The sequence below is a fragment of the Rhinoderma darwinii genome, chromosome 8, assembly GCF_050947455.1.
Source record: "Rhinoderma darwinii isolate aRhiDar2 chromosome 8, aRhiDar2.hap1, whole genome shotgun sequence".
Taxonomy (NCBI): domain Eukaryota; kingdom Metazoa; phylum Chordata; class Amphibia; order Anura; family Rhinodermatidae; genus Rhinoderma; species Rhinoderma darwinii.
Genome location: NC_134694.1, coordinates 121,049,289 through 121,072,897, shown reverse-complemented (window position 1 = coordinate 121,072,897; position 23,609 = coordinate 121,049,289). Strand labels below are relative to the sequence as shown.

Sequence of the window (23,609 nt, the reverse complement as noted above, 5' to 3'; positions counted from 1 at the left end):
GTTACAGGCGAGGGGGGAGGGGTGGCGGAGGCAGGGTTACAGATGGGGGGGAGGGGTGGCGGAGGCAGGGTTACAGGCGAGGGGGGAGGGGTGGCGGAGGCAGGGTTACAGGCGAGGGGTGGCGGAGGCAGGGTTACAGATGAGGGGGGAGGGGTGGCGGAGGCAGGGTTACAGATGGGGGGGAGGGGTGGCGGAGGCAGGGTTACAGATGAGGGGGGAGGGGTGGCGGAGGCAGGGTTACAGGCGAGGGGGGAGGGGTGGCGGAGGCAGGGTTACAGGCGAGGGGGGAGGGGTGGCGGAGGCAGGGTTACAGGCGAGGGGGGAGGGGTGGCGGAGGCAGGGTTACAGGCGAGGGGGGGAGGGGTGGCGGAGGCAGGGTTACAGATGAGGGGGGAGGAGTGGCGGAGGCAGGGTTACAGATAGGGGGGAGGGGTGGCGGAGGCAGGGTTACAGATGAGGGGGGAGGGGTGGCGGAGACAGGGTTACAGGCGAGGGGGGGAGGGGTGGCGGAGGCAGGGTTACAGATGAGGGGGGAGGGGTGGCGGAGGCAGGGTTACAGATGGGGGGGAGGGGTGGCGGAGGCAGGGTTACAGATGGGGGGGAGGGGTGGCGGAGGCAGGGTTACAGGCGAGGGGGGAGGGGTGGCGGAGGCAGGGTTACAGGCGAGGGGGGGAGGGGTGGCGGAGGCAGGGTTACAGATGAGGGGGGAGGGGTGGCGGAGGCAGGGTTACAGATGGGGGGGAGGGGTGGCGGAGGCAGGGTTACAGATGAGGGGGGAGGGGTGGCGGAGGCAGGGTTACAGATGAGGGGGAGGGGTGGCGGAGACAGGGTTACAGGTTACAGCCCTCGCTTTATGTTTCACCCAAGTCAAAATAACACAATTGCCTTTTTGGTTCAATGACTTGATGGAGTAAGAACGAGAAACAAGTCACAAAGTAGCAAATAATGATCGTGTAGAACTTCTCTCTGGGGGGGGGGGCACATCTGTTATTGCAGTGTTAATGTCAGGGGGGTCTGCGAGGGATTATTCTGAAATAGTGAGTAGCTCAGAACTTAATAAGCACGCGACGGCGGGAGGGGGGGGGGGGGTCAGGACTGAATGAGGGACCATCGGGGGGACGTCAGGACTGAATGAGGGACTATCGGGGGGGCGTCAGGACTGAATGAGGGACCATCGGGAGGGGGGGCGTCAGGACTGAATGAGGGACCATCGGGAGGGGGGGCGTCAGGACTGAATGAGGGACCATCGGGAGGGGGGGCGTCTGGACTGAATGAGGGACCATCGGGAGGAGGGGGCGTCAGGACTGAATGAGGGACCATCATAGACCGATGTTTAACCCCTTCCCCCTGCTGGCATTCTGGGCCCTAATGTCCAAGCCATTTTTTAGATTTTTCCATTGTCACATTCGAAGAGCTGTAACTTTTTTATTTTTGCGTCGGCATAGCTGTATAAGGTCTTGTTTTTTGCGGGACGACTTGCAGTTTTTATTGGTACCATTTTGGAGTAGATGCGACTTTTTGATCACTTTCTATCACATTTTTTTTAAGTCAGGATTAACAGAAAACAGCAATTTTTCCATTGTTTTTTATTTTATTTTTTACGGCGTTCACAGTGCGGGTTAAATAATGTAACAGCTTTATAGTCGGGGTCGTTACGGACGCGGCGATACCAAATATGTGTCACTTTTTTGCTTTATTGTAGTTTTTTTTAATAGTAAAGCATTTTGTAAGGGGAAAAGCTGGGTTTTTCATTATTTTTTTTTTCACTTTTTTTTTAAATTAAACTTTATTAAACTTTTTTACAAGTCCCACTAGGGGACTTCACTATCCTCCGATCGCTATTATAATACACTGCAATACTTTTGTATTGCAGTGTATTACTGCCTGTCCGTTTATCTAGCATGGCATGATCTAGCATGATCTAGCATTCGCTGCAGGCAGACCTGGGGGTCTTTATTAGACCCCCGGCTGCCATAGAAGACACAGACACTCGGCGATTTTATCGCCGGGTGTCAGTGAGATGAGAGGGAGCTCCCTCCCTCTCTCCAAAACCATTCAGATGCGGTGCTCGCTATTGTGCACCGCATCTGAAGGGTTAAACAGGTGAGATCGATACTAATATCGATCTCACCTGGCAGAGCAGGGACGCCCCCAGCCCTCAGCTACGTCTGGCAGCTGAGAGCAGGGAGATTTCACGGCTCCCTGCTCTGTTTACTTTATTCTAATGCAGCGACGTAGTTTGGCGGCGCTCTAGAATAAAGCCCACTAATGACCGCCGTAAAAAGACGTATCGGCGGTCATTAAGGGGTTAATACCCTGCAATGTAAATAAATATCAGGAATGTGTTTAACCCCTTCAAGGGGTGCTCTGCTTTGGTCACGATACCGGAATTTGGACTTCGATAGCGATACTTTGCCAACAATAAAAATAAAAAAAAGTTCTTCAATTTTCGGATGTGAGGCGCGATGATGAATTTGGAATGTGCCGCACATTAATAGTAATTAACCCCATCAGGGTTATAAACGCTATAAATGTGTTATTACGGTCACGACGATACGGAATGTGTCTATTTTACGTAATGAGACTTTTATTTTAATGTTTATTGTAAATAAAAAGTGTTTATTTCTTTAACTTTTTTTGTATTTTTTATTTAACATTACTTTATTTTTAACCGGTTCCAGACCGCTGGCTGTGTATTTATGGCCAGCGGTCGGGGTCCTTAAAACCCGCGCCATAGACTATTTACGGCACGGGTTTTAGCTTGCTGCCCGAGTGATCGGGCAGCTGAATGTCGGGTCTCCGGCTGTCAGTGACTGCCGGGGACCCCGAGGAGAAGATAAAAACAGCGCAGTGTATATGAATAGAGGCAGGGCCAGCGCCGCTGTCTCTGTTGGTCACATGATCGCCGGGTGCCATTAGAGGCAGGCTGCTGCTGGGTCTTGCTAGCATTTTTTTTTATATGTAAAATAGTCTTACAAAAATTTGTATAAAAAAAACAAAAAAAAAAACAACAAAACGGAATAAAAAAAACAAAACAACAAATCTCTAAAATCGTCCTCTATGTCATCAGGGTTCATGGGACACTCACTTGCGACGTTTCTTGTGGCTGACTTCAAGGTTGGTCCCGCCCCAATCTCCCCAGCCCGGCAGCATCAGGTCGATATCTTTGGGTGTTGAAGCCTCTACTGCGTTGCGCTTCTCTCTTAGGAAGTCACCGATGACATCATCACCGGCAAACGCTTCCTTAATGATCATTTTCTGCGTCCTCTCACTGTCGTCAACCTGAATGTGGAAAGGGAACAAAAATCCAAAAGTGATGACTGGGGGACACAGATGGGCAATTCATAAATACATTTAGGGTTAGCATTCACATGACAGGTGCTGCAGTGCATTCTGGGAGATGCAGCATTTTCTGCATAGGACTATTGCAAAGAGCCTGGTGCAACCTCTTCGTTTCCCTACATTGCACCACAGCAGCGTACGCTCCGCAGGGGCAGCAGTGCGAGGTGCGGTGCTGCAGCCCAAAAGGGAATCTATTCGACTGAATGCAGCTCTGGGTGTGAATGGAGAACACTACAGCGCTGATGAGAAGGAAAATATTTGGAAAGCCATTTTTCATCAGATGTCAAATTATACTGGAAAATATTGGCGAGATGTTTTATAGGATTGTTTAGAAAACTGCTATCCATAAGGAATATTAGGGCCTTATAGAGGCCATACAAGGGGACCTCATATCTCATCAGCCAGCCCCAAAAATGAGATCAGCTACGAGGGTGCCACGTTAGGTGCCACTGCAGGGTAAAGAACACTTATCAGCCAGCTCCCCCTGCAGTTACAGGGCAACCACCGGCCAGCTCTACTAATGGGGGGTCCTACCCCTTTAAAGTATAATCCCACTCATGCTACTCACCTCCTCCTCCTCGGTCTCCACTGTGGTAGGAAGCAATGGCGTCTGGACCGGCCGTGCCTTGGGCGGTAGAATGTCCTGGTAGTCGATAAGTTTTGATTTCTTTGTTGGTTGTGAGATTTTCTCTGTGGTTTTCTCGTATGGCGGCTCCTCCTGGCGTATCCCCTCCCCCACCGGCTCCTGTGCCTGAAGAGCCTCGAGATCTTCCATGGTCCGGTTCCTCTCCAGACACTCCATTAATAACGGACCTTCCTCTTCTTCCTCGCCTCTCCTCTGCTCCTCCACGTCGGCCGTCACCGCCTCCTCCTCTTCTGCGGCCGCGCTCTCTTTCTGCACATTTTCTTCTTTCTTGTTCTGCTCCAACAACCTCTCGAACAGTCTATTGAACTGAGACACTTTTCCGGTGTTGTCCTCCGGCGCGCTGCCTGGTAATGTCCCTGCACAAGATACAGAAGGTTATAAAGGTCGAGACAAAGTAGAGCAAAACCAATTCACATTAAAAGGGAAATAACTAATTTTAGGAAAATAAAGCTTAAAGGGGTTTGGCGGGACTATAATAATGATGGTGGGGGTCCGACTCCCGGCCGACCAGCAGACAGAAGGGGCCGCAGCGCACAAGTGAGCACACCGCCCTCTACATTGTTTACCAGGCACAGCGCCGTATCTTTTGGTTGTGGTTGTGCCTGGTATTGCAGCTCATTCTCATTAGAGGAGGGGCGGCTCCTTTAGTCCGGGGGTGCTGGGAATTGGACCCTCACCCATCTATTATTGATATTATGGTCCTGAAAACTCCTTATCAGTGTATAATAAATAGTTCTGCAACTTTCTAATAGACTTTGGGTTACAATTTCTCATCATTTAAGACGTCCGCTTGATGTCAGTGAATGGAAACGTTGGAGAAGGGAAACCTGTACAGACCCAATACTTCTCACAGCTGAGGGTTTGTTACAGTTGTATCTAGTCTACTACAGTCGTCTACATTGGATACATTATTAGACCGTATATTAAAGCGGATTGTCACAGCTGGACAACGCTGTCCATTCAGAACGCGGCCGTCTTGAGGATCAGCCAATATTGCAATTGAATGGGTCCCCATGTAATATATGTCTGCACGAGTCCTCAATAGTGGGAGCAGCTCTACCGGCTCTGCTAATAGAGGGGTGGTATAGTTGGGAGGACGTACATCAGCGGGGGATGGTAGTTATTTATCTACTGGTACTTCGCTGGCTATACAGCGGTCGGTATATGACGCGGCAGCAGGACCAGCACTCACCCGGCTCTGGGTTCAGAGTTTCCGCTTCCACCTGGACCTTGCGCAGACGTCTTCTGTCTTCAAATTCTTTAAGTAAAGTCTCTTCTTCGGATTCCTCCTCCTCCTCCTCCTCCTCCTCCTCGTTGGTCTTCACCAGTTCTTCTTCCACCCGTGTCTCCTCTTCTTCCTGACTCCCAGAATCCTTTGCATCACTTCTCAGCTTTCCCGTCATCCAAGGGTTCGGTCCTTCAAGACTCATTTGAGCCTCATTGACGAAGTCCGGGATAATCTCTTCCTCTTTCTGCTTTTCTTCTTCCTCGTCCTCTGACAACACCTCAATTTTTCTGGTTAACTCTTTGTTCTTTTGCAGCTGTTCTTGCATGGCTTTGCGGGCCTAAATGATCATAAAACAAAGGGACGAGTGACTGACGAGGCAACGAGAGCATGGGCGTAACTATGAGCAGGAGTAACTCTGATTACAAGATCTGCACACTCCGCTCCTAAAATACTCTGTGCTGCGGGGGAACCTGCTCTTACCACTAGGTAACACTCTGCCTGTGTCCTTCCAAAAGATGCGCGCGCGCACGCACGCACACACACACACACACACACACACACACACACCCTCCTTAAATACTCTGTGCTGCTGGGGATCTTGCTCTTACCACTATAACTCTCAGACTGTGTCCTCCAGCAAGATCAGCGCAGTCATCGCCTGAAATACTCTGTGCTGCTGGGGACCTTGCCATCTATGTAACTCTCACTTGTCTCTGTTTCCCTCCTTACATAACACTTGCCTTTCCCTCAGTAACGTCAGACACGCAGCAGGCCCCGCCTAAAATATCAGCAGAGGGAACTACTGAAATACTCTGTGCTGCTGTGATAATTCCCATTATTAATCCTTACACCAAAACTGACCAGAGACGTCCTATAATTCCTTTTACATCAGAAGAAAAATTTACTGTGAGAATTTTTTAGAAGAGACACTCACCCCTTCATCATATTTGGCCATAATGGCTTTGGATTTTGCCCACTTTCCACTGTTCTGGTGCTTGAGAGTCATCCGCTCCTGGAAAAGAACACGTTTATGAGTCAGGCTGAATCTGCAGTAAATGGAGAATTCCCCGGAAGTCCTCAAGCATAAAAACCAGAAGAATCCCCCCCCAACACAGTCACCTCCATTCTGAGTCTATCCAGCTTCCCCAACTCCTCCAGAGCCGCTTCTGGATTAACTTTCCGGAGTTGCTCAAACTTTTTCAAGACTTCCTTCTTCTTGGCTTTCTTCAGCAGCTTGTGATACCTGAAAGAATCAGACCGGGGGTTATAACATCATAAAAAGCTGCACCAGACAGAGTTATATGTGAGTGTATGACCCGTGCTGTATATATAGACTGCTCCATCACCTGCCGGGGAAAAGAACATAAAATGGAACTGTATAGGGAATGTCCACCTTCGACCGTCATTTTATGGTTGAGATATAAATCTACAAACAAATTTGAGCCACTTTGGAAATACATGACATTATCCTATACTGATCCCATATTAAACTTCAGAGCTGCACTCACTATTCTGCTGGTGGAATCACTGTGTACATACATTACATTACTTATCCTGTACTGCTCCTGAGTTACATCCTGTATTATACTCCAGAGCTGCACTCACTATTCTGCTGGTGGAGTCACTGTGTACATACATTACTTATCCTGTACTGATCCTGAGTTATATCCTGTATTATACTCCAGAGCTGCACTCACTATTCTGCTGGTGGAGTCACTGTGTACATACATTACATTACTTATCCTGTACTGATCCGGAGTTATATCCTGTATTATACTCCAGAGCTGCACTCACTATTCTGCTGGTGGGGTCACTGTGTACATACATTACATTACTTGTCCTGTACTGATCCTGAGTTACATCCTGTATTATACTCCAGAGCTGCACTCACTATTCTGCTGGTAGAGTCACTGTGTACATACATTACTTATCCTGTACTGATCCTGAGTTACATCCTGTATTATACTCCAGAGCTGCACTCACTATTCTGCTGGTGGAGTCACTGTGTACATACAGTACATTACTTATCCTGTACTGATCCCGAGTTACATCCTGTATTATACTCCAGAGCTGCACTCACTATTCTGCTGCTGTAGTCACTGTGTACATACATTATTTATCCTGTACTGATCCGGAGTTATATCCTGTATTATACTCCAGAGCTGCACTCACTATTCTGCTGGTGGGGTCACTGTGTACATACATTACATTACTTATCCTGTACTGATCCTGAGTTACATCCTGTATTATACTCCAGAGCTGCACTCACTATTCTGCTGGTGGAGTCACTGTGTACATACATTACTAATCCTGTACTGATCCTGAGTTACATCCTGTATTATACTCCAGCGCTGCACTCACTATTCTGCTGGTGGAGTCACTGTGTACATACATTACATTACTTATCCTGTACTGATCCTGAGTTACATCCTGTATTATACTCCAGAGCTGCACTCACTATTCTGCTGGTGGAGTCACTGTGTACATTACATTACTTATCCTGTACTGATCCTGAGTTATATCCTGTATTATACTCCAGAGCTGCACTCACTATTCTGCTGGTGGAGTCATTGTGTACATACATTACATTACTTATCCTGTACTGATCCTGAGTTACATCCTGTATTATACTCCAGAGCTGCACTCACTATTCTGCTGGTGGAGTCACTGTGTACATTACATTACTTATCCTGTACTGATCCTGAGTTATATCCTGTATTATACTCCAGAGCTGCACTCACTGTTCTGCTAGTGGAGTCATGTTTACTAATTTCTCATCAACATGAACATCAACCCTATGGTATTATGATTTAGACTATGTTCACACCTCTGTTAGTTCTAAAAAACTGAAGTGTGCATGGCCCCATTGCAATGAATGGGTCAGGGTGCTAGCCGTCAGAAAAACAGCTAGCACCCTGAAGGAAAAGACTGAAGTGGGCATGAGGCCTAAAGATCGTAGGCAGGAGCGTTTGCACCACCGGGCACAAGAAACTGGCAATATAATATAATAATATACAGGAGCCGCCTACTTTTTGCTTTTGATTTTCTTTTCCCTGTGCGCTTTGGCTTCATAGTAGGACTGGAGGACTCTCGCTTTTTGGAGATCTGCCCGGCGCTGCTTGGCCTAAAACAAGACACAGAACAATCCTCAGCACCCTGAGCCCACCTGTCCCGCCCCCGCCTCTCCCGCCCCCCCGAGCCCGTCTCTCCCGCCCCCCCGAGCCCGCCTCTCCCGCCCCCCTGAACCCGCCTCTCCCGGCCCCCGCCTCTCCGGCCCCCCTTCAACTCCTTATTCCTGAACCTCCCCTCCCCCGCCCTTACCTCTTCCAAGCTCATGGCTTTCAGAGACGCCTCCTCCAGCGGGGTGAGCCGCGGATCAGTTAAGGGTTGCTTATTTTTATGCAGGATGCTGAATATCTGCATCTCCAGTGGTGTCGCCGCCTAAAGTGGCATAAAAAACAAAAACAAAATACAAAGTAAATCACAGCGACCTTCTAGGATGTACAATCCCCGCCGCGAGGGCAGAAACATCAAAAAAAACGCGGAGCCGCAAGATATACAATGAAGAAATAAAAGTTTGTGCCCCCCCCCCCCCGGGGACCTTTCCTTGTTTTGCTGTGCATCAACAGACAATAAACATAAAAGTATAATAAAAATAGATATAATGTTGCAAAATAACGGCTACGAAAGGAACGGCAAATACGAACAGATATTAACCCCTTAGTGACCGGCCTATTATAGGCCTCAATCACCAGGCTATTTTTTTCGTTTTGTCTCACTCAAACAGATATAACTTTTTTTATTTCTGCATCGACGTCGCTGTATAAGGACTTGTTTGTTTCGTTTTTGCAGGACAAGTATTTTTTATAGCATCATTTTGGGGTACATATAACTTATTGATTTACTTTTAACTTTTTTTGGAGGGGGGGACCCAGAAATTTTGCAACTCTTTTTTTGCGTCCTAAATTCTAAACACTTTAGGAGTCATAACTCTTATTTCTCCACCGATGCGGCTGTACTGGGGCTTTTTTTGCTATTTATTTTGAAGCAGCGCCGTAAAAAGAGTGGGTACTGCATCGGAATAAAGCCCGTTAGTGGCCGCCGTAAAACCACCTATGGGCAGTCACTAACGGGTTAAACCAATGTAAACAATGGAGAGGCTACGTAGGTGCGCCGCGGTCCCTTCACACGGCTGAACGGCGGGGGGTGCTGAGAGTCCGACCTCCACCGATCTAATATTGAGATCCTAAGGATAGGCGATTCATTGTACAATCCCGGATGACCCCTCTAATGGCGGGACGCCGGCTTTAAACGATACTTGGTCGCGTCGTCCTGATTGGTAGATGTTCCCCGGCAGCCGGTGATAGCGGAGCCGCACATGTGTGACTACATAACTAGCCAACTGGTCATTCAGGAGTCCGGGGACCTCGTAGGAGATGTAATGGCGGCCATATTGGTGGCAACCCAGCTTTCCCCGAAACAGATAAAATACAGAATATCATCCGTCCCTCATCAATAGTCAGATCAACGAGAAATAAAATGTGGGTGACCGTCCGTGCAGCGTCACTCACTTTCCATCCCGTCATGGTGTCTTCTATGGGCGCCGGTTTCAGTGTCCGGTCATCGAGCGGGAAGACCAGTTTTTCGGCTTTTCGATTCTCCTTCACGACGTTTTCCCATTTCGACACCTCCGCCGATGTGGTTTTGTAGGATACGATTCTTTGGATCTGTAGAAAAAATAAAGTTCAGCACTTGGGTTCCTCTTTAGTCGTCTAATATTCTATTACAGGAGCTGCTGCCCGAACCAGGAAACTGCTAAACAGACAATTCCACACAATATGGTAATAACGGAGATATAGGAATTGCTGCGGTCACGAGTCTCATCTATATTGTACCAGGTCCTCCCTCCCGTGACACGGATCATAAACCAGATTTGGGAATTGCTATGTATGTAATTGTCTTATTTATAGGAGTTGTCTCCTCACCAGCCGCAGGCCTTGCAGCGTTATCAGATCTCTCCTGCTCAAACAGCAATAGATTATGGAATTGTTATGTATGCGATTCCCCCCTATACTCGTATCATATGAGCCGCTGCCCGTGTGTCCCGGAGTCGAGACCTTCACCCATTGTAAGAACGTTTGTAGTTTCCCGCACAGCGTCGCTCCCTGCTTGCTGTCAGTGAATGAAGCATTCTTGTTTGCTACACTTGTATTTAGTCTAGAACGTGAGAAGTATTATGCCTGTACAGGTTTTCTGCCTCTGGATTTATGTTCCCACTTACTGAAAGCAAGCAGAGATCTTGAAAATTGTGAGGAATTAAAACAACGTATACTAGAAAGTTACAGAATTTTACATTAAACACCGATTTGTTTTCTAAAATCGTTAATTCTACTTCAAATGTCTAAAGAAATCAAAATGTAATATATATATCTGCCCTCCCTGCACCTCCAACCCACCCCCCCCCCCCCCCACACAACTACCGCTCTTTGCGACAGTACGCAGTGTAGTGCTAAAAACAAGGACTATGGCAGAGCGGGCGCCGGGATGGTGCAGGATTTACAGGGCGCATTACAGGTGGTTTTATTTTTAACATTTCAGTCGCATTGAACTGTATTTTCCCAGAACACATTTCAGTGAACTTCCCCTTTAAGGAGGCAGCGGAGATGTGTGACCCCCCTCTGGTGGTGGGATGATGTATAACAGGAGGTATATCCCGCGCACCCCATGCTGCTCATACCTTCTGCGTCTCCTCCTTGCTGAGCGGCAGCTCCACGCTCTTCGTTTCCTGCAGTTTGTTCAGCTGCTTCTTCACTTTGGACAGCGCATTTTCTTTTTTCACAGGTTCGATGAGATCAGTGATGTTTATCTTCTCGCCGGCACCTGAAGGAACCACAAAGGCGATCAGCGGGAATGACAGGACGACAACCTCAGCGCTGCTCCATAATGAGGCAGCTCTGCCATTCAGGAGTCTAGACAAGCTGGGTGACAACCACAGAGGGAGAAGTAACCGCAGCTGTATCATCACCCAGCTTTCCTAGAGTCAGGAATGGAAAATCTCAGACTGTAATGCAAGGGGGGGGGGGGGTTGCATCACCTCATACCAAGGCAGAAAAGATGGGTGACTATCACTATGGCCAGAACCTTCAGGGATGGTCACCCGGCTTTCATAGGGTCCTGAACGTCAATACTGCTTAATTTTGCACATACATCCGCCATTCCTGTATAACTAATAGGGCTGCCAGGATAGCTTCTACTCGGGTTGTCACCCAGCTTTCCTAGACTCCTGAATAGCACAGCTGCCTAGTTATGTCCCATTACTGCAGCGGACTATTGAATCCAGTCCTGATGAGCTCGCACTCCTATTATATTTCTATTCCGGTGCGGTTATTTCTTGAATTTTCATATTACTGCAGTTGTCACCCAGCTTTCTCACAGGCCTGAATTGCAAGTCGGCAGCTGTGATGTTCCTCCTGGCCTATAGTGGTTTATCTTTTGCTAGATTTGCCATATATGACATGAGGTAAGCCGGGTGACGACCCCTGTGGGAGCTGGAATGGCGGATATATTGGTAGTCACCCAGCTTTCCCAGGAACAGATAACTAAGATACAGATTTTTAACAGAAGATGAGAAATCAAATATTTATATTCATTGTGTTTTCAATCTTAAAGGAAAATTATATTTGATTGTAAGGACGTGTTCAGACGTGGCAGAATAACCGCGGATTTGCGGCGCGTATTCGCCATCCACACGTAGTGAAAAACACAAACGTTCATTTTACCCTTTACAATGAATACACGAGGATTTTGCAGCGGAGTCACATCTGGTGTTACCCAGAATCACACAAAAAAAGGAAAGTAATATAAGCCCCACCTTCAGCGCTAATACCGAACTCTGACACCTGGAGCCCCGCCTCCGTCCGCTCCAACAACTTCTTCCTGCAACAAATCACGCGGAGAACATGACATCATCAATCACGCGGAGAACATGACACCATCAATCACGCGGAGAACATGACACCATCAATCACGCGGAGAACATGACATCAATCAATCACGCGGAGAACATGACACCATCAATCACGCGGAGAACATGACACCATCAATGACGCGGAGAACATGACACCATCAATGACGCGGAGAACATGACATCATCAATCACGCGGAGAACATGACATCATCAATCACGCGGAGAACATGACATCATCAATCACGCGGAGAACATGACATCATCAATCACGCGGAGAACATGACACCATCAATCACGCGGAGAACATGACACCATCAATCACGCGGAGAACATGACACCATCAATCACGCGGAGAACATGACACCATCAATCACGCGGAGAACATGACATCATCAATCACGCGGAGAACATGACATCAATCACGCGGAGAACATGACATCAATCAATCACGCGGAGAACATGACATCAATCAATCACGCGGAGAACATGACATCATCAATCACGCGGAGAACATGACATCAATCAATCACGCGGAGAACATGACATCATCAATCACGCGGAGAACATGACATCATCAATCACGCGGAGAACATGACATCATCAATCACGCGGAGAACATGACATCAATCAATCACGCGGAGAACATTACATCATCAATCACGCGGAGAACATGACATCAATCAATCACGCGGAGAACATGACATCATCAATCACATGGACCACATTTTGCGCAGTTGGGCCGCTACGTTATTTTATTTCAGATAGTATTATGTGACCAAGGAAGCAATAAGGGAGCGCAATATTATGATTGGAAATTCAAGTGACCTGTTACTTGCTGGTCGCCACGGTCATGATAGTATTTTGGGTACAAGATAAAGCAAAACAAACACTGCGCCAGCAAGTCGGGGAAAAATATTTACACTAAAATGCTTCTATTTTATAACTGTCCAATTATCTGGAACGTCTGGTAATCCGGCACTAGATTATAGGGACTATAAGTGCATGTCCCTTCTTGAGCCGTTTTTCATTTACTTTATAGAAATGCAGTTCCAAAAACATCCGTAAAAAACGCTGCAAAAACCGCGAGTGGCTTAAAAAACGTCTGAAAATCAGGAGCTGTTTTCCCATGAAGCTCTGTATTTTCAGACGTTTTTGATTTTGTGTGTGAACGTAGCCTAAGAACTACGCAGCGTACCCGACCTGGAACCCGCAGCACCTTCCATCCATAAAACCGCACCCCATTATGGTGCCGTTTTACAGGAGTAATTTCCGCTGCGGAGAGCAGCGCTGCAAAAAAAAAAAAAAAAGAGAAACCTTTATACGGGGTAATTATGATTTTTTTTCCAAGCTGCGATTCGGCCGCAAAAGTCCCAACACTTGACTTTGACTTTCTGTTGCCGGTTTTGCACCCCCATTGAATTCAATGAGGAAAAACCCGCAACAGAAAAGCAACGAAAACGCAGCAGAAATTGTCCGCATCGCAAATCAATTTATCAACGTTTACGCTGTGGGCTTTTTTTTTCCCGCATTGCGGGCAGGATTTCTAAATCTCATCCACTGCTGCTGTAAGTGCGGCGGAATGTCCGCACAGGATTCCATTGCAGAAATTCCGCAGTGTTTACGCTACACGGGAAACCGGCCTAATCCCCCCGGCAGCGCTATCGCAAGCTCCACCCTCTGCTCTAGTCGTCTCCTGATTGGACGCTCCAGTCATCACTCAGATTGGATGGGTGTTCAGTGAGGAGAGACGGGAGAACTTCAGCATCGATGAGCCGCCTCCATGACACTTGCGATCGCGGCGCCGTGGGCATTGAAGGCGATTTTTCCACAGATCTGGTGACCCCTCCCCCTCCTCTATATCGCCTGTCAGAGGCTGGAGACCCCTTTATAGACTTGCTGTATTTTCTAGGATTGCTTCGATTTCCGCGCAGCGGCGGCGTCCGCACCTTTTCTTGCCGCCCAGGGCAGAGATGGCTTCCAGGAGCTTCTGGTGCTTCCGCTCAGCGTCGCTGTCCTCCTGTAAGAAGAAGATCATCATCACTGCAGGTCCGTCCTGATAACCCAACAAAAACAGCTTTATGCCGGATTAACAAGAGTTCATCTGATAGTCCGGCACTTGGTCCTGAAGATCATAGTGTACGTCAACGCAAGCGCGTACACGCGGGACGTCACTGCGATATTCAGGAGCCGGTCAGTCCGTAGACGGTGCGGGGGCATCTGATGGTTCGGAATGACGGATTATCAGAATTTTACTGCAACATTTCGCCTCGTGTAAAATGAAGCCGGACAAAACATTGCGCCGGATTATCAGGACTAAACGCCACTTGGCGGGTCCTGCGCGTCAACCTCAGCAATCGGAGCAGGTTTGTGCGTATTACAGGTATAGGCGACTGATGATCTGGAATATGAGCCGGATGCCGGACTATTGGACGTTTACCATAACACCGTATCCATGGCGTTATTCACACCAGTCCATTATAACAGCGGAGATCGCGCCAAACAAATCAACGTACCTCGTCCTCGCTGGCGCTCACTGGCGGCTGCGTCACAAAGAGACTCTCATCATCCTCCATGGTGCTCGGGAGGCTGCAAAACGCAAATCACATCGCCCGTCACTGATAGGTGACCCCAATATCATCCCTACACCCCCACCTTCTCGTCCCCCCATATTTACATTAAGTCCATGACCCCCCACCCCTCTGTAACGGACACCCCCATATCCCTGAGTATCAGCCTCCCCCCAATTCTCCCCCATTAGTCTGTCACCTCTCCCACCACCACACTATGATCTCTCGCATATCACCCTCCCCCCCCCCAGGCACTACAAGTCCCAGCATTCGCTGACACTCTTGAGATGCTGTGTCTTGTAGTGCTCACCGTCGCCCTGTCTGAGGTCTGGAGGGCGTCACTCGCCCGCTTTTCTTGGCCGGGCGCATCTCTTCACCACAGTACAACACGTGGGCTTCACGCCGTAAAGCGCCTCCACTTCCTGTTCAGCCAGTAGTGTCGCGCTATTCCCGGCATGCTGCCCTCACAGTGACGTAACTCTCTCCTCATCCGCATAGAGTAAAGTGAAATGATGGAAGGTGACCGCACGATGGCGCCGCGAACCTGCAGGGAGAAGATCAGGTTTATACCTTGACATTCCAGAAGACGGTGATAGAGGGCGCTAATCCTTTAGCGCCCTCTATCAGGAATGACAGGAATCACATACGAGACATTTTCTGAAGAGGGCGCATAACCCTATAGATCCAGAAGAGAATGTATAACCCTATACACTATATATAGAGAGAGAGAGAGAGAGAGAGAGAGAAGACATATAACCCTATATACTATATATAGAGAGAGAGAAGACATAACCCTATACACTATATATATAGAGAGAGAAGACATATAACCCTATACACTATATATATAGAGAGAGAGAGAAGACATAACCCTATACACTATATATAGAGAGAGAAGACATATAACCCTATACACTATATATATATAGAGAGAGAAGACATCTAACCCTATACACTATATATATAGAGAGAGAAGACATAACCCTATACACTATAGAGAGAGAAGACATAACCCTATATACTATATATATATAGAGAGAGAGAGAGAAGACATAACCCTATACACTATATATAGAGAGAGAGAAGACATATAACCCTATACACTATATATATAGAGAGAAAGAAGACATAACCCTATACACTATATATATATATATAGAGAGAGAGAAAGCAGACATAACCCTATACACTATATATATATATATATATATATATATATAGAGAGAGAGAGATAGAGAGAAGACATAACCCTATACACTATAGAGAGAGAGAGAAGACATAACCCTATATACTATATATAGAGAGAGAAGACATATAACCCTATATACTATATATAGAGTGAGAGAGAAGACATATAACCCTATATACTATATATATATATATAGAGAGAGAGAAGACATATAACCCTATATACTATATATAGAGTGAGAGAGAAGACATATAACCCTATATACTATATATATAGAGAGAGAGAAGACATATAACCCTATATACTATATATAGAGTGAGAGAGAAGACATATAACCATATACACTATATATATATATATATAGAGAGAGAGAAGACATATAACCATATACACTATAGAGAGAGAGAAGACATAACCCTATAGACTATATATAGAGAGAGAAGACATCTAACCCTATACACTATATATATATATATATATATATATATAGAGAGAGAGAGAAGACATATAACCATATACACTATAGAGAGAGAGAGAAGACATAACCCTATAGACTATATATAGAGAAAACCATTTTTTCTGTTTGTTTGTATATATAGAGAAAGAAGACATCTAACCCTATAGAATATATATATATATAGAGTGAAGACATTTAACCCTATAGATCCAGAAGAGAATGTATAACCCTATACACTATATATATAGAGAGAGAAGACATATAACCCTTTATACTGTATATAGATAGAGAGAGAGAGAAGACATAACCCTATACACTATATATATAGAGAGAGAGAGAAGACATATAACCATATACACTATAGAGAGAGAGAAGACATAACCCTATAGGACTATATATAGAGAGAGAGAAGACATCTAACCCTATAGAATATATATAGAGTGAAGACATTTAACCCTATAAATCCAGAAGAGAATGTATAACCCTATACACTATATATATAGAGAGAGAAGACATATAACCCTATAGACTATATATATATATATATATATATATATATAGAGAGAGAGAGAGAAGACATCTAACCCTATAGAATATATATAGAGTGAAGACATTTAACCCTATAGATCCAGAAGAGAATGTATAACCCTATACACTATATATATATATATATAGAGAGAAGACATATAACCCTTTATACTGTATATAGATAGAGAGAGAGAGAGAGAGAATATATACTAGTCCTCATTGAATTAGAAGATCATCAAAAAGTTCATTTATTTCTGTAATTCAATTAAAAAATGGTCTCATATTCTATAGATTCATCACACGCAGAGGGATCTATTTCCAGCATTTTTTCTGTTAATGTTGATGATTATGGGAACAGTTACTGAAAACCCAAAATTTAGTGTCTCAGGAATATTAAATAAGCCCAAATTCCAAAAATGATTTTTAACCCCTTCCTGTCACAGCCATTTTTCAGATTTTCATGTTCGTTTTTTCCTCCCCACCTTCCAAAAGCCATAACTTTTTTATTTTTCCGTCGATATAGTCCTATCAGGGCTTGATTTTTGTGGGACGAGTTGTAGTTTTTCGTAGTACCATTTATTGTGCCATATAATGTACTAGGAAACAGGAACAAAAATATTTTTGGGGTATAAAATGAAAAAAACAGCGATTCCTCCATAGTTTTTTGCGCTTCGTTTTTACGGGATTCACTGTGCAATTAAAACAACATGTTAACTTTATTCTGCGGGTCAATACGATTACGGCGATACCAAATATATATAGTATGTTCTATATTTTACTACTTTTACAAGTAAAAATCTAAGTGTAAAAAATAACATTTATTTTGTGTCGCCAAATTCTGAGAGCCATAACTTTTTTATTTTTCCGTCTATATAGTCCTATGAGGGCTTGATGTTTGCGGGACGAGTTGTAGTTTTTCGTAGCACCATTTCTTGTGCCATATAATGTACTAGGAAACGGGAAAAAATTATTTGTGGGATAGAAAATGAAAAAAAACAGATTCCTCCATTATTTTTGGCGCTTCGTTTTTACGGAATTCCCTGTGCAATTAAAAGAACATGTCAATTTATTCTGCGGGTCAACACGATTACGGCGATACCAAATATATATCGTTTTTTCCATATTTTACTACTTTTACAAGTAAAAACCTAAGTGTAAAAAACAAAATTTATTTTGTGTCGCCAAATTCCGGGAGCCGTAAGTTTTTATTTTTCCGTCGATTAAGAAGTATCAGGGCTTATTTTTTGCGAGATAAGCTGTCGTTTTTAATGATACAATTTTGGGGTACATGCGACGTTTTGGTCACTTTTTATTTTGTTTTTTGTGGGAGATGAGGTGAATAAAAAATAGCGATTCAGGCGTTTACAATTTCACCGTGCGGGTTAAATAATGATAGATTGTGATAGTTCAGACTTTTACGGACGCGGCGACGATACCAATTATGTTTATTTATTATTTTTTTTACTATGCTCTAGGGGGAAATGGGAAAAGGGTTTTTTGCACTTTTAATTTTTGTAATTTTTTTTACATAAAAAAACAACTATATTTTACAAATTGTAACTTTTTTTATTTGTCCCCAAGACAAATAAACCAGCGATCGTACAGCGATGTTGCAGTATATCGTGACTCTGACAGGCCAGAGGCAGCGCTTAATAGGAGCACAAAGATGGCGGTCCTGGGGACCTTCATTAAGCCCCCAGGCAGCCAAAGCAACCATTGCCACCCCGCGATTTCATTGAGGGGGTCGCCCCCCTCTTTCTAACTATTTAAATGCTGCGGTCACTATTGACCACAGCATTTAATGAGTTAAACGAGCAGGATCGCGCTTGTTACTCTGAAGTCTCTGCTATAACATAAAACCGACACCGGTATCGTATGGAGCGGGTTGACTCTGAGCCCGTTCCATACTTCCCCTACCCGACTTTGGCGTATGGATATGTCAAATGTCGGGAAGGGTTTAATACCGAAATGTTGTCCTACTGAAATGTCTGTCCAGTATCTGCCCTCAATACTTGGTCGGGGCTCCAACTCTGCATGAATTACTGCATCAATGCGGCGATCAGCCTGTGGCACTGCTGAGGTGTTATCAATGCAGCGTGGCATGGAGGCGATCAGCCTATGGCACTGCTGAGGTGTTATCAATGCGGCGTGGCATGGAGGTGATCAGCCTGTGGCACTGCTGAGGTGTTATCAATGCGGCGTGGCATGGAGGTGATCAGCCTGTGGCACTGCTGAGGTGTTATCAATGCGGCGTGGCATGGAGGCGATCAGCCTATGGCACTGCTGAGGTGTTATCAATGCAGCGTGGCAATGTTGGTGATCAGCCTGTGGCACTGCTGAGGTGTTATCAATGCGGCGTGGCATGGAGGCGATCAGCCTGTGGCACTGCTGAGGTGTTATCAATGCGGCGTGGCAATGTTGGTGATCAGCCTGTGGCACTGCTGAGGTGTTATCAATGCGGCGTGGCATGGAGGCAATCAGCCTGTGGCACTGCTGAGGTGTTATCAATGAGGCGTGGCATGGAGGCAATCAGCCTGTGGCACTGCTGAGGTGTTATCAATGCGGCGTGGCATGGGGGCGATCAGAGTGTGGCACTGCTGAGGTGTTATGGAAGCTCAGATTGCTTTGATAGCGTCCTTCAGCTCGTCTGCATTGTTGGGTCTGGGGTCTCATCTTCCTTTTGACATTACCCTGTAGATTCTCTATGGGGTTTAGGTCGTGCGAGTTTGCTGGCCAATCAAGCACAGTGATTCTGTGGTTAGTACACCAGGTGTTGGTACTTTTGGCAGTGTGGGCAGGTGCCAAGTCCTGCTGGAAAATCAAATCAACGTCTCCATAAAGCTGTCAGCAGAGGGAAGCATGAAGTGCTGGGAAATGTCCTGCCAGACGCTGCGCTGACTCAGGACCTGATATAACACAGTGGACCAACACTGCTGCTCAGTGTCCACAGTCCTGTTTTCAGATGAAAGTAAAGTTTGCATTTCATTGGGAAATCTCAGTCCAGAGTCTGGAGGAAGAGTGGAGAGGCGTCAATCCAAGTGTCCTGCGGTCCAGTGTGAAGTTTCCGTAGTCAGTGATGGTTTGGGGGCCGTGTCATCTGCTGGTGCCGGTCACTGTGTTATATCAAGTCCAGAGTCAGCGCAGCGTCTAGCAGGACATTTCCCAGCACTTCATGCTCCCTCTGCTGGAGGAAGGCTCAGGTTGAATGAGCTGAAACATTGCACTTTTGGGGGTCAATAAAGCCCCCTCGTTTTTCACTATAAGGCTATGTTCACACGCAGTAGCAAAATACGTCTGAAATTACAGAGCTGTTTTCACCTGAAAACAGCTCCTGATTTTCAGACGTTTTTGTAACTACTCGCGTTTTTCACGGTGTATTTTACGGTCGTTATTGGAGCTGTTTTTCAATGGAGTCAATGAAAAACGGCTCCAAAAATGTCCCAACAAGTGGGCGTCTTTTTACGCTCCGTCTTTTGACAGCGACGCGTAAAATGACACCTCGTCTGAACAGAACATCGTAAATCCCATTGAAAGCAGTGGGCAGGTGTATGTAGATGTAATGGAGCCATCTTTTCAGGCGTAATTCGAGGCGTAAATCGCCCGAATTACGTCTGAAAATAGGCCGTGTGAACATATCCTAAGTCTTTGTGAGTGCTGCCTATTTACTGCTTTTTGTATAGAGGGACAGTGGTCAGTTCCCTGGGGCTTGCACCCCCTTTCATTGAAAGAGGCTCTGTCACCAGATTTTGCAGCCCCTATCTGCTATTGCATGTGATCGGCGCTGCAATGTAGATTACAGTAACGTGTTTATTTTAAAAAAACGAGCATTTTTGGCCAAGTTATGACCATTTTCGTATTTATGCAAATGAGGCTTGCTAAAGTCCAACTGGGCGTGTTGAAAAGTAAAAGTACAACTGGGCGTGTATTATGTGCGTACATCGGGGCGTGTTTACTACTTTTACTAGCTGGGCGTTCTGATGAGAAGTATCATCCACTTCTCTTCACAACGCCCAGCTTCTGGCAGTGCAGATCTGTGACGTCACTCACAGGTCCTGCATCGTGTCGGCACCAGAGGCTACAGTTGATTCTGCAGCAGCATCAGCGTTTGCAGGTAAGTAGCTACATCGACTTACCTGCAAACGCCGATGCTGCTGCAGAATCAACTGTAGCCAGTGGCGTAGCTATAGGGGTCGCAGCGGTCGCAATTGCGACCGGGCCCCTAAGCCTGGGGGGCCCACGGGCCCCCGTTGCCATACAGCATGTTTCCTAACAATCTTCTGTGCCGTGAAGCCGGCACTTCCTGGCTACGGTCACATGGTGTACCATGTGACCGTGTTGTCATGTGACACGGCTTCCAGACGGAGCAGAAGAGTCGGTGCGGGGGACTCCAGGTAAGCTGCAGTGTAATGTTATGTAATGTTATGTATTGTAATGTAATGTATTGTGTTGTGATGCCTTGTAATGTATTGTGTTGTTTGCGGTGGAGAGGGGGGGGGGCGTTAAATCACAGCCCCCTCCCTCCTCCGCAAACTGCACAATACAGTATAGTACACATGACTATGAGAGCGGGGCTGCGGCTGTGTAATACAGTCACTGCCCCGCTCCTGAGTCCTGACATGTGCGCGCCGTCAGGATGATTCGATGCGGCCGGCGCTGCACTAATGATCTGCGGCACTGAAGACAGAACATGGCGGGCGGGCACGCTACAAAACACCCCCATGTTCTGTCTTCAGTGCCTGCACCGCCGCTCATTAGTGCAGCGCCGGCCGCATCACCTCATGCTGACCGCGCGTGCACTTGTTGTCAGGAGCGGAGCAATGGCTGTATCACACAGCCGCAGCCCCGCTCTATAACGGCGGAGATCAGAGAAACCGCTCATCTCCACCGCTATTCCCCTGAATGCTGCGATCAAAGCTGACTGCAGCATTCAGGGGAAAATGAGAAGGGGGATGCCCCTGGATCGCGTCACGGGGAATTCCTGTGACGCGATTGAGGGACATACCATATATGGGCAGACAGCCCAGGGTCTATTGACGGACGCCAGGGCTATCTTACCATATTTCATGTTGTTAGGGCATACTGAGGTATGTCCTAACAACTGCCTGTGTACATACACAGGCTAATGTACTGACTTATAGCTATAGGCCAGGACATTGAAGTTTAAGAATAAAGTAAAAACAAAGTAATGTTAAATAAAAAAAATACACATTCACCTTTTTTACAATAAACATTAAAATAAGTCTCAATACATAAAACATACACATAATCGGTATTGGCGCGGCCGTAATAACCTGCACAACTATTTTTTTGCATCATTTATGATGTGTACTCTGTAAAAAAATAAAATAAAAATTGCTTTCTATCACTTAGGCCCCATTCACACGACCGTGCCCGCAATCACGGCCTGCGATTGCGGGCACGGCCGGCCGCCGACTGCCACCCGCATTTTCGGGCCATGCTCCCATACAAAGTATGGGAGCACGGCCCGCAAAATGCAAATGGACGGACATGTTCCATAATTTTCGGAACATTTCTACGGCACGGTCACCCATCCGTAGCGCTACGGAAATGTGTCCGCGCTCAATGAAAGTGAATGGGTCCATTTTTGCAGACCGCAATTGCGGTCCGCAAAAACGGAGGTTATCTACGGTCGTGTGCATGGGGCCTAATTGTGTGACGCGAGGTGCGATGATGAATTTAACCTCCATGTGCCTCACATTAATAGTAATTAACCCCATCATGTACCTCACACATTAACCCAATATGACTGAGAAACATGATGGGGCTAATTACTATTAATGTCAGGCACATTCAAAATTCATCATCACACCTCGCGCCTCACATTAGAAAACGAAATAACTTTTTTTTTTTTTATTACTGTTGGCAAAGTAAACGAAGTATCGGTATCGAAGTCCAAATTTTGGTATCGGGACATCCCTACACTGTGGGTCGCGTCCCCCTGGGGGTTCGTGAGTCACTCACCGAGGTCCCGGTTCCAATCAATGCTGCAGCAAGGAGCTGACATCTCCTTGATCCAGCATTCCCTGTGCCCTGAGCGGCTCGACGCAGGCAGGCGGGATGTAGCGACATCATCGCGCCTGCCTGCGCTGAGTCACTCATAGTACACACCGGAGGAGGCGAAGGATCCTCCACTCGACGTGGGAACGGGGATAGGTAAGTAATTATGCACATATGGGGGCATTATACTGTATGGGGGGGCTGATATTGTGGGGGGGGGGCATTATACTGTATGGGGGGCTGATATGGGGAGCATTATACGGTATGGGGCTGTTATGGGGGGGCATTATACTGTGTGGGGGCATTATACTATGGGGGCTGTTGGGCACGGCGTCTGGGCATAGGAGCGCGCAGGGGTCTGATGATGATGGTGGTGCTGGGGAGGGGTATGGGGGCCCAAGCTGAATTCTTGCACCCGGGCCCATGAGCCTTTAGCTACGCCCCTGACTGTAGCCTCTGGTGCCGATGTGGCCGTCACGATGCAGGACCTGTGAGTGACGTCACAGTGCTGCACTGCCAGAAGCTGGGCGTTGTGAAGAGAAGTGGATGATACTTCTCATCAGAACGCCCAGCTAGTGAAAGTAGTAAACACGCCCCGATGTACGCACATAATACACGCCCAGTTGGACTTTTACTTTAAACACACCCACTTGGACTTTTGCAAGCC

General features: G+C 46.5%; 1 protein-coding gene across 1 annotated transcript in view; it reads right to left on the bottom strand.

Moving 5' to 3' along the window:
- UTP14A (UTP14A small subunit processome component) overlaps positions 1-15,199 on the bottom strand; it is a 19,289-nt gene extending 4,090 nt beyond the window's left edge. Inside the window, exons 1-13 of the mRNA XM_075836601.1 lie at positions 15,061-15,199; positions 14,697-14,769; positions 14,130-14,200; positions 12,088-12,152; positions 10,954-11,096; positions 9,788-9,943; positions 8,538-8,657; positions 8,246-8,340; positions 6,336-6,459; positions 6,151-6,228; positions 5,181-5,553; positions 3,911-4,344; positions 3,089-3,282 (exon numbers count right to left, since the gene is read on the bottom strand). Of these exons, the coding sequence (XP_075692716.1) occupies positions 3,089-3,282; positions 3,911-4,344; positions 5,181-5,553; positions 6,151-6,228; positions 6,336-6,459; positions 8,246-8,340; positions 8,538-8,657; positions 9,788-9,943; positions 10,954-11,096; positions 12,088-12,152; positions 14,130-14,200; positions 14,697-14,769; positions 15,061-15,119 (1,985 nt within the window). The 5' untranslated portion in view covers positions 15,120-15,199. The remainder of the gene's footprint in view (positions 1-3,088; positions 3,283-3,910; positions 4,345-5,180; positions 5,554-6,150; positions 6,229-6,335; positions 6,460-8,245; positions 8,341-8,537; positions 8,658-9,787; positions 9,944-10,953; positions 11,097-12,087; positions 12,153-14,129; positions 14,201-14,696; positions 14,770-15,060) is intronic.
- Positions 15,200-23,609: the final 8,410 nt, after the last annotated feature.